The 11,962-nt window shown below is 39.3% G+C and overlaps 1 protein-coding gene across 1 annotated transcript; it reads right to left on the bottom strand.

Annotated features, from left to right (window-relative positions):
• Positions 1-275: 275 nt before the first annotated feature.
• LOC121394358 (P2X purinoceptor 7-like) lies at positions 276-4,368 on the bottom strand. The gene is made up of 5 exons (XM_041565185.1): positions 4,336-4,368; positions 1,898-1,936; positions 1,731-1,784; positions 1,003-1,361; positions 276-603 (listed from the first exon to the last, which is right to left on the bottom strand). Exons 1-5 carry the CDS (start codon positions 4,366-4,368, stop codon positions 411-413), a joined length of 678 nt encoding a protein of 225 aa, XP_041421119.1. The 3' UTR covers positions 276-410.
• Between the last annotated feature and the right edge of the window lie 7,594 nt (positions 4,369-11,962).

Below are 11,962 nucleotides of genomic sequence, written 5' to 3'. Positions count from 1 at the left end.
TGTGTTTCATCTTAGCGTGTCGGAACGAACGCTATTGCAGGTAAAATAGGTCATGTAGTTCTACCTTCATAGTCCATCCTAATTGGCTTGCACTGAAAAGTAATATTTGAGAATGCACTTGCTCAACATGGAAAGTCAAAAGTTCATTTTACCGATGATCATGTTTTACCTTTGTACAGCATAATAATATCATCACTCTGTATTGTGTTATGCAATGTTTTTTGACTGAAATAAATGAATGACCTTTTACAAATAAATGTTTTTTTTTGCTCAAGACTGTTTTTATTGATAACTTTGAAAAGCATACATTACATTTTGTCCATTACTAATTTCTCATTTAATGGAAAGGGTAAAAACACTTGCCAAGAATCAAGTCTGCTACTCTAGCTATAGTCTGGGTGTTAACAATACTAAAAATCCAATGCCATGTCAGCAGCATCGATATCCTCTGCATAAAAGAAACCAGTATATTTTCCCTCTGGGTCAGGGAATGTGGATCGTACAGTCTTCACAATACAAGATGGGATCGGCAGACGATACCTTGGCCCTAGAAAGCCATGGGCCCAAACTGTAAAAGATCTATAAGCTGCTTTGCGAAGATATCTAAAGAGAAGAAATGAATGCAAAAACCAATTTCAACACATATTTATAACAATTTTATACATTTCAATAACTATCTTAAATGTACAAAGTGGAGAACCTTAACTCCTTCACACAACATTAGTTTGTTACCCGGTCTGGTCTTAACAACGCATCCGTTTAGGGGGTTCAGTGATATTTACAATGCACACTGAGGTGTATTTATCAACACTAGAGAGATATCACCTTTTGTTTTCTAACTTGTCAGTGACCACAGAAATGTAAATGATGACTGTTTGCTAAGGGCATCACCAGGGTGTCATCTCTATGTATGCCCATTTGAAATGCAATCTCCTTTTGTACAATTTATGTCACAACCACACAACATGGCAGCTTTTCAAAAGCGTTTGGTATTCAACATACCTGTGCTTGTGTTCTTTAAACTGGCTTGCTGAAACTTTGCCATGAAATCTTATCATCAGTGTTAACATAGCCTCACTCAGTATTATCGCTTTTATTGCAGCCAGCTGGCTAATGCATGAAATTTCTTCACTTAGGTGTTGTTTTAGATCATCAAGCTCATGACAACATAAAGATTCAGCTAATGTAGGCATAGAGACACATAAACTGCAAGCACACCAATTTGTGTTGTCAATCCTGGAGTTTTCTATATTTTCATCAGGAATATCGGACCCAATAGGCCATACAGGGTCATTTTGAAAGCATTGTACATGCTGCAGTTGCATCATAGACCTTAACCCAGCATAGAGCGAATCCAGATCCTTCAATATAAAAGAAAATTGTAAAGAACATAAGCCTTTGGAAATAAATCAATCGCATATGGAGAAAAGGTAGCAATACACAACCCACAAGAAGGCCAAATTATAATGTAATGATAATGTACTACTAGAACCTGAATAGTTTGAGCTCAACGATCCCATATCTATTTGGAAGATTTAAAGCTATGATTTGGAGGGCATTTACCAATAACGATGGGCCTTTATACCAGCCCAACTTTGAGTAAAGGGAAAAAATTTTTCATGTAAAAGTCTGTAGTGGGTAGCATAGCAGAATTTATCCAAAGCTGTTAGGAAGGAACCTTACAATGGTATAAAATGAAAAGACAGCTGAAGACAACTAATGATACTCACCAGGTCACAGACAGTGTCTATTACGTCAGTGTGGTCACTCTCATCTTCAGTGTCCTTATGGGAAAGAAATTAAAATAATTTAGTTGAACTGTTTTTATTGATTTTGTATATGTATATATATATATATATATTTTTTTTTTTTTTGAAGTACATGATCAACTACAAACCTCAGAAGTGCTTAGTTCTGTTGATTCAACATCAGAATCCTAGGAGAAAATAAATAAAGTACATGTAGACTAATTGTTGATATCACAGCATCATAACATGGAGTAGGGAGGAATAGGGAACGAAGAGTGCCTTCCAGGCAGCTCTATCTACCAGGCAGATAACAACTTAAACACACCCTTTTCCCACCCTCTAGCCATGCAAAGCACACCTCCCCTAACCGATTGGTTCTCCTGCTAACCAAACCTGCCCCAACTGATTGCTCAGCTTTACACATCTTCTGTGTAATGGTATCAGGAGGGAAAATCATTTCAAAAAGAAATATCATTAAGAGACAATCCTCACTGGATTACAAAAAAGTAAAGCTGCGCACAAGAAATATCATTAAGAGACAATCCTCACTGGATTACAAAAAAGTAAAGCTGCGCACAAGAAAGACTCTGGATGAAGACCCAACATAAGGTAAGCTGCATATAGGAGCCGAATGTATCTTTATGATTTTAATCTTTATGATTAAAGCAATCTTATACTTGCACTCTATTCATCCCAAGATGATTTCTTTTCCATACCTATCAAAAAAATGTTTTAAATGTACTGACTACTTTGTGTGTTTGCTATTACCTAAAATTGTAGTACTATATATATTCTTTTTATCAGAATATAGTTTTATATAAATTCTGTTAATAGAATGTTATTCCATCAACCATGTGCTCGCTGCCTGTAAGGCTGATGTTTATTCTACACCTTGCACACAATGAAAATGTTTAAAATGTACTGACTTCTTCATGTGTTTGCTATTTATCAAAATAGTGTTACGCTATATATTCTGTTTATCCGAATGTAATTTTACAAAAATTCTGTTAATAGTATATTACTCCATCAACCATGTGCTTGCTGCCTGTAAGGCTGATGTTTATTCTACACTATGAGAATTGAAGGAGAGCGATCCAACACTGGATACGTGAGCGCACCTCTGCGAGCCGCCTGGTAGGTGTAGCCGCTAGATCCGCTCTGGCCGCGGCAGACAACAATCCAAGAAGATAGGGTTGCGGGCACCTCCAAATTGTATAAACACGTGCGAACCGGAATGATTTAAAAACAATCCATCTTTATTGAACAAGTTAAAAAGTGGCGGGCAGGGGAAAAGGGAAAATAGGCTCAACGCGTTTCGTGACGCTAAGTCACTTCATCAGAAGCTTCTGATGAAGTGACTTAGCGTCACGAAACGCGTTGAGCCTGTTTTCCCTTTTCCCCTGCCCTCCACTTTTTAACTTGTTCAATAAAGATGGATTGTTTTTAAATCATTCCGGTTCGCACGTGTTTATACAATTTGGAGGTGCCCGCAACCCTATCTTCTTGGTTTATTCTACACTATGCCTACAAAGAATTTTTTTAAATGTACTGACTTTTTTGTGTGCTTGCTATTACCTAAAATAGTAGTACTCTATATATTCTTTTTATCAGAATATAATTTTACATAAATTCTGTTAATAGTATGTTACTCCATCAACCATGTGCTCGCTGCCTATAAGGCTGATGTTTATTCTACACCTTGCCTACAAAGACATTTTTTAAAATGTACTGACTTCATGTGTTTGCTATTTACCAAAATAGTGTTACTCTATATATTCTGTTTATCTGAATATAATTTTACAAATATTCTGTAAATAGTATATTACTCCATCAACCGTGTGCTTGCTGCCTGTAAGGCTGATGTTTATTCTACACTATGCCTACAAATACATTTTTTAAATGTACTGACTTTTTTGTGTGCTTGCTATTACCTAAAATAGTACTACTCTATATATTCTTTTTATCAGAAAATAATTTTACATACATTCTGTTAATAGTATGTTATTCCATTAACAATGTGTTCTCTGCCTGTAAGGCTGATTTTAATTCTACACTATGCCCACAAAGAAATTTTTTAAAATGTACTGACTTCTTCATGTGTTTGATATTTACCAAAATAGTGTTACTCTATATATTCTGTTTATCCGAATATAATTTTACAAAAATTCTGTAAATAGTATGTTACTCCATCAACCATGTGCTTGCTGCCTGTAAGGCTGATGTTTATTCTACACTATGACTACAAAGTCAAAAAATGTCTCCATTTGCTTGCTCCCTCCCAAAACCATGTCACTCTCAATATTCAGCCTAATGTAACAGAATTGCTCCATAAATTGTTTAAAAGACTTGTGTTATCCCATGCACCATGTGCTCACTGCCTTCAAGGATTGTGTTATTTTCTATAACTTACCTACAATGTTAATTTTACTCAAAATGTGCTGATATATTTGTGTGCTATCTTCCTATAAAGGGTACTCTCTATATTCTACCTGCAATAATACCATTAATAAAGAATTTTATTTTATATTAATATATTGTTACTTTATCTGCCTTTATGTGCTCAAAGCCTCCCAGTTATTTTACATACTTTGCCTGGTAGAATGGCATTATGTAAGAACATCTTAACAGTGTTATTTAATGTAAATGATAATTTATATGTTATAATAGTGTCATGGATCACACATTGTCTACTAAAATGATGATAACACAAGCCTTGCAAGCAGTGCATAGAATTTATGATCATCCTTTAAGGCAGCCAATGTAATAAAACACCATCCTAGTAGGCAGCACATATTAAGTGGCATCATCCTTCTAGGCAGCACATAGAAACTGAGACTATCCTTGAAGGCATCACATATAATTTAACACCAGCCTTGCAGGCAGTGCATAGAATTTATGATCATCCTTTAAGGCAACCAATGTAATAAAACACCATCCTAGGGGGCAGCACATATTAAGTGGCATCATCCTTGTAGGCAGCACACAATGTATGACCATCCTCGAAGGCATCACATGTAATATAAGACCAGCCTTGCAGGCAGCGGATAGAATATAGGACCATCCTTTAAGGCAGCCAATGTAATAAAAGACCATCCTAGGAGGCAGCACATTTAAAGTGGCATCATCCTTGAAGGCAGCACATACAATGTAAGTACCATCCTTGAAGGCATCACATATAATATAACACCAGCCTTGCAGGCAGCACATAGAATATATGACCATCCTTTAAGGCTGCATATATAATATAACACCAGCCTTGCAGGCAGCATATATAATGTATGACCATCCTTTAAGGTAGCAGGTATAATAAAACACCATCCTAGGAGGCAACACTTATTAATTGACATCATCCTTGTAGGCAGCACATAGAAACTATGACTATCCTTGAAGGCATCACATATAATTTAACACCAGCCTTGCAGGCAGTGCATAGAATTTATGATCATCCTTTAAGGCAGCCAATGTAATAAAACACCATCCTAGGAGGCAGCACATATAAAGTGGCATCATCCTTGAAGGCAGCACACAATGTAAGTACCATCCTTGAAGGCATCACATATAATATAACACCAGCCTTGCAGGCAGCACATAGAATATATCACCATCCTTTAAGGCTGCATATATAATATAAGACCAGCCTTGCAGGCAGCATATATAATGTATGACCATCCTTTAAGGTAGCATGTATAATAAAACACCATCCTAGGAGGCAACACTTATTAATTGACATCATCCTTGTAGGCAGCACATAGAAACTATGACTATCCTTGAAGGCATCACATATAATTTAACACCAGCCTTGCAGGCAGTGCATAGAATTTATGATCATCATTTAAGGCAGCCAATGTAATAAAACACCATCCTAGGAGGCATCACATATTAAGTGGCATCATCCTTGTAGGCAGCACAATGTATGACCATCCTTGAAGGCATCACATATAATATAACACCAGCCTTGCAGGCAGCACATAGAATATATCACCATCCTTTAAGGCTGCATTAATAATATAACAATAGCCTTACAGGCAGCTTATAGAATGTATGACCATTCTTTAAAATAGCATATATTATAAAACACCCTCCTAGGAGGCAGCAAGTATTAATTGAAATCATCCTTGTAGGAAACAAATACAAAGTATGACCATCCTTGAAGGCATCACATATAATATATCACCAGCCTTGCAGGCAGTGCATAGAATTTATGATCATCCTTTAAGGCAGCCAATGTAATAAAACACCATCCTAGGAGGCAGCACATATAAAGTGGCATCATTCTTGAAGGCAGCACACAATGTAAGTACCATCCTTGAAGGCATCACATATAATATAACACCAGCCTTGCAGGCAGCACATAGGATATATGACCATCTTTTAAGGCTGCATATATAATATAACACCAGCCTTACAGGCAGCATATAGAATGTATGACCATCCTTTAAGGTAGCATGTATAATAAAACACAATCCTAGGAGGCAACACTTATTAATTGACATCATCCTTGTAGGCAGCACATAGAAACTATGACTATCCTTGAAGGCATCACATATATTTTAACACCAGCCTTGCAGGCAGTGCATAGAATTTATGATCATCCTTTAAGGCAACCAATGTAATAAAACACCATCCTAGGAGGCATCACATATTAAGTGGCATCATCCTTGTAGGCAGCACACAATGTATGACCATCCTTGAAGGCATCACATATAATATAACACCAGCCTTGCAGGCAGCACATAGACTATATGACCATCCTTTAAGGCTGCATATATAATATAACACCAGCCTTGGAGGCAGCATATAGAAAGTATGACCATCCTTTAAGGTAGCATGTATAATAAAACACCATCCTAGGAGGCAACACTTATTAATTGACATCATCCTTGTAGGCAGCACATAGAAACTATGACTATCCTTGAAGGCATCACATATCATTTAACACCAGCCTTGCAGGCAGCGCATAGAATTTATGATCATCCTTTAAGGCAACCAATGTAATAAAACACCATCCTAGGAGGCATCACATATTAAGTGGCATCATCCTTGTAGGCAGCACACAATGTATGACCATCCTTGAAGGCATCACATATAATATAATACCAGCCTTGCAGGCAGCACATAGAATATATGACCATCCTTTAAGGCTGCATATATAATATAACACCAGCCTTGGAGGCAGCATATAGAATGTATGACCATCCTTTAAGGTAGCATATATTATAAAACACCCACCCAGGAGGCAGCAAGTATTAATTGAAATCATACTTGTAGGAAACAAATACAAAGTATGACCATCCTTGAAGGCATCACATATAATATAACACCAGCCTTGCAGGCAGTGCATAGGATTTATGATCATCCTTTAAGGCAGCCAATGTAATAAAACACCATCCTTGAAGGCAGCACATACAATGTATGACAACCCTTAAGACATCACATATAATATAACACCAGCCTTGCAGGCAGTGCATAGAATTTATGATCATCCTTTAAGGCAACCAATGTAATAAAACACCATCCTAGGAGGCATCACATATTAAGTGGCATCATCCTTGTAGGCAGCACACAATGTATGACCATCCTTGAAGGCATCACATATAATATAACACCAGCCTTGCAGGCAGCACATAGAATATATGACCATCCTTTAAGGTAGCATATATTATAAAACACCCACCTAGGAGGCAGCAAGTATTAATTGAAATCATACTTGTAGGAAACAAATACAAAGTATGACCATCCTTGAAGGCATCACATATAATATAACACCAGCCTTGCAGGCAGTGCATAGGATTTATGATCATCCTTTAAGGCAGCCAATGTAATAAAACACCATCCTAGGAGGCAGCACATATAAAATGGCATCATCCTTGAAGGCAGCACACAATGTAAGTACCATCCTTGAAGGCATCACATATAATATAACACCAGCCTTGCAGGCAGCACATAGAATATATCACCATCCTTTAAGGCTGCATATATAATATAACACCAGCCTTGCAGGCAGCATATAGAATGTATGACCATCCTTTAAGGTAGCATATATTATAAAACACCCACCTAGGAGGCAGCAAGTATTAATTGAAATCATCCTTGTAGAAAACAAATACAAAGTATGACCATCCTTGAAGGCATCACATATAATATAACACCAGCCTTGCAGGCAGTGCATAGGATTTATGATCATCCTTTAAGGCAGCCAATGTAATAAAACACCATCCTTGAAGGCAGCCAATGTAATAAAACACCATCCTTGAAGGCAGCACATACAATGTATGACAACCCTTAAGACATCACATATAATATAACACCAACCTTGCAGGCAGTGCATAGAATATATGATCATCCCTTAAGGCAACCAATGTAATAAAACACCATCCTAGGAGGCAGCACATATAAAATGGCATCATCCTTGAAGGCAGCACACAATGTAAGTACCATCCTTGAAGGCATCACATATAATATAACACCAGCCTTCATGGGCGTCCGCAGAAAATTTTCCAGGGGGGGGGCAAGTAATTTAGTTTAGGGTAGCATCCCCCAACAGACAAATATATATATATATATATATATATATATATATATATATATATATATATATATATATATATATATATATATATATATATATATATATATATATATATAGAATGACCACTATAATAAAGGGTGGAATGAATTTATGGAATGTAATTGCTTAGGTGCCCCAGTGTGGAAGTGGTTGGGATAGTTTATTGGCAGATTTGGAAGTAGATGGAGTGTACTACTAATGTGAGGCAGGGTCTTGACATGAAGGGGCCAGGGATGGGGGACCTCGTGAATCAGGAAGGAGCAGGCAGAGATCAGAGAAAAGGGCAGGTCCTCACCTATTTCTTTTTCATCGCTCAGCTCCCGCGCATTCGACTCGTCCTCACAAAGCACCCTGCCGAGTGGCGACGTCACATCGCGGCGGCGACGTCACATCGCGGCGGCGTCCGTGACGTCAATCAGAGTCAGCCCGGAGACTGGGGGAGGCAGTTGGGAAGCGCTGGCTGTGGGTAAAATTAAGCGTGCAGAGTGATTTGTGTGGACAGTCCCAGGGGGGCAGGGCTGGTCTTACCAACTGCGGGGCCCAATTGGAGCAACTTTGGTGGGGCCCCCCAAATTTAAAGAGCCAGTAACATTTTCTAGTAGACTTGGGGGCACATTTACTTAGCTCGAGTGAAGGAATAGAAGAAAAAATACTTCGAATTTCGAACGTTTTTTTGGGCTACTTCGACCATCGAATTGGCTACTTCGACCTTCGATTCAAACGATTCGAACTTAAAATCGTTCCACTATTCGACCATTCGATAGTCGAAGTACTGTCTTTTTAAAATATTTCTCATTGTTTTCTGGCAATGTGAAAACTTATTCAGATGACAGCTTACTTTTAGAGTTAGAAAGGTATCAAAAATAAACTGTATGCAAAACAACACTGAGCATAATCCATTTCTCAAAAGAGCAAACAGATTTTTTTTATACTCAGTTTTGAAATCTGACATGGGGCTAGACATTGTCAATTTCCCAGCTGCCCCAAGTCATGTGACTTGTGCTCTCATAAACTTCAATCACTCTTTACTGCTGTACTGCAAGTTGGAGTGATATCACCCCCCCCTCCCAGCAGCCAAACAAAAGAACAATGACAAGATAGCAGCTCCCTAACACAAGATAACTGCTGCCTGGTAGATCTAAGAACAACACTCAATAGTAAAAACCCATTTCCCACTGAGATACATTAGTTACATTGAGAAGGAAAAACAGCAGCCTGCCAGAAAGCATTTCTCTCCTAAAGTGTAGGCACAAGTCACATGACTGGGGGCAGCTGGGATATTGACAAAATGTCTAGCCCCATGTCAGATTTCAAAATTGAATTTAAAAAAATCTGTTTGCTCTTTTGAGAAATGGATTTCAGTGCAGAATTCTGCTGGAGTAGCACTATTAACTGATGTGTTTTGAAAAAGACATGTTTTCCGATGACAGGATCCCTTTAAGTATGTGATTAAAAAATGACCTGTTGGAGGGGCTAATCACAACATGTTCGTCTCCTATCTCATTTTAGCTCACAATGCTGCGCCTTCCTCCACTAACAATCTGCTTCCCTATCTACCCATGCCTTAACCCCTTCGGCTCAGCTCTGCTTATTGGCTTTGCGGGGCCCAGGCACAAATACTTTAGGGGAAACTAGTTTTGCTTTGTATTTCGTCCTATCTTTAATATATAAGGTTCAGATTACAGTGTAACCAATATATGTTAACTGTGTGTGTATACAAATGTGTTATGTAGGGAATTGGGAAGCCAGGTCTCAGCAGATCTAGCCCCCCTATGACTGGGGAATACATACAGGCAGTAGAGCCAGTGAGTGGAGTGGACATTTCAGTTTGTCTTACAAATGATGACTTGATTGCTGGACCTGGACAGATAGGTTTGGGGCAGAGAAAGGCTACAGGGCAGTAGGCAATCTGTGCATGTGATCCCAAGGTGAGATATCACTCGTAATTTGTGCAAAGGAGAAACACTGATGTATAGGAGATTAGAGGCGCTTTATCCCAGCAAATTACATTTTCTTCCCAGTCTGGCAGGGACGGGGGGGAGGTAAGGATATAGCTGCTTTGCTCTGGGACAAAATAGGATATACAGTACATCATGGCAAGCAGCATAAAAACTGGAAATGTACCTCAAGTCAAAACCTCACAATAGGCACCAAGCACCACCCTCTTTATTATGAGGTGCAGATGCAGTGTGTCCAATGTGATGATACAACGCCAGTTCAATGAGTGATCCTTACTCTAATACAATGCGGGGAAAAGACAAATCTAATGAGGCAGTGCCATGTACCTTAAAATTGGTTTGGTGGTGGGACCTCAAATTCAGCTCCAGCCTCCAGGGCAGGAGGAGCTGAGTCTGACGCGTGCCTGTTCAGAAACTCACTCAGAGTGAGTCAGACTGTCGGAGACTCTGAGCTGTTCTGTTCCTGCTGCAGTCTGCTGTGGGTGGGATTTGCGGGAGGCTGTAGTATTACAGCCAGGCGGTGGTAACGGTCCCATGCATGACGTCGCGTCACGTCGCTCCAGGCTCCAGCGAAGTCGCGTCACGTTGCGCTGGTGACGTTGCATAGGCGATGTTGCACCGGCGACGTCACACTCGGCCTGGACGATGGGTGCGGGGCCCCCATTGACGCGGGGCCCAATTGCGACCAATCGGCCTAAGGCCGGGCCTGCAGGGGGGGGGCACTGCCCCCTCTTGCCCCCCTCTGTGGACGCCCATGCCAGCCTTGCAGGCAGCACATAGAATATATGACCATCCTTTAAGGCTGCATATATAATATAAGACCAGCCTTGCAGGCAGCATATAGAATGTATGACCATCCTTTAAGGTAGCATGTATAATAAAACACCATCCTAGGAGGCAACACTTATTAATTGACATCATCCTTGTAGGCAGCACATAGAAACTATGACTATCCTTGAAGGCATCACATAAAATTTAACACCAGCCTTGCAGGCAGTGCATAGAATTAATGATCATCCTTTAAGGCAACCAATGTAATAAAACACCATCCTAGGAGGCATCACATATTAAGTGGCATCATCCTTGTAGGCAGCACACAATGTATGACCATCCTTGAAGGCATCACATATAATATAACACCAGCCTTGCAGGCAGCACATAGAATATATGACCATCATTTAAGGCAGCCAATGTAATAAAAGACCATCCTAGGAGGCAGCATATAGAATGTATGACCATCCTTTAAGGTAGCATATATTATAAAACACCCACCTAGGAGGCAGCAAGTATTAATTGAAATCATCCTTGTAGAAAACAAATACAAAGTATGACCATCCTTGAAGGCATCACATATAATATAACACCAGCCTTGCAGGCAGTGCATAGGATTTATGATCATCCTTTAAGGCAGCCAATGTAATAAAACACCATCCTTGAAGGCAGCACATACAATGTATGACAACCCTTAAGACGTCACATATAATATAACACCAACCTTGCAGGCAGTGCATAGAATATATGATCATCCCTTAAGGCAACCAATGTAATAAAACACCATCCTAGGAGGCAGCACATATAAAGTGGCATCATCCTTGAAGGCAGCACACAATGTAAGTACCATCCTTGAAGGCATCACATATAATATAACACCAGCCTTGCAGGCAGCACATAGAATATATGACCATCCT

This window comes from Xenopus laevis, chromosome 5S, assembly GCF_017654675.1.
Source record: "Xenopus laevis strain J_2021 chromosome 5S, Xenopus_laevis_v10.1, whole genome shotgun sequence".
NCBI lineage: Eukaryota > Metazoa > Chordata > Amphibia > Anura > Pipidae > Xenopus > Xenopus laevis.
The sequence above is the reverse complement of the archived record's forward strand: the minus strand, read 5'-3'. Positions and strand labels throughout refer to the sequence as shown.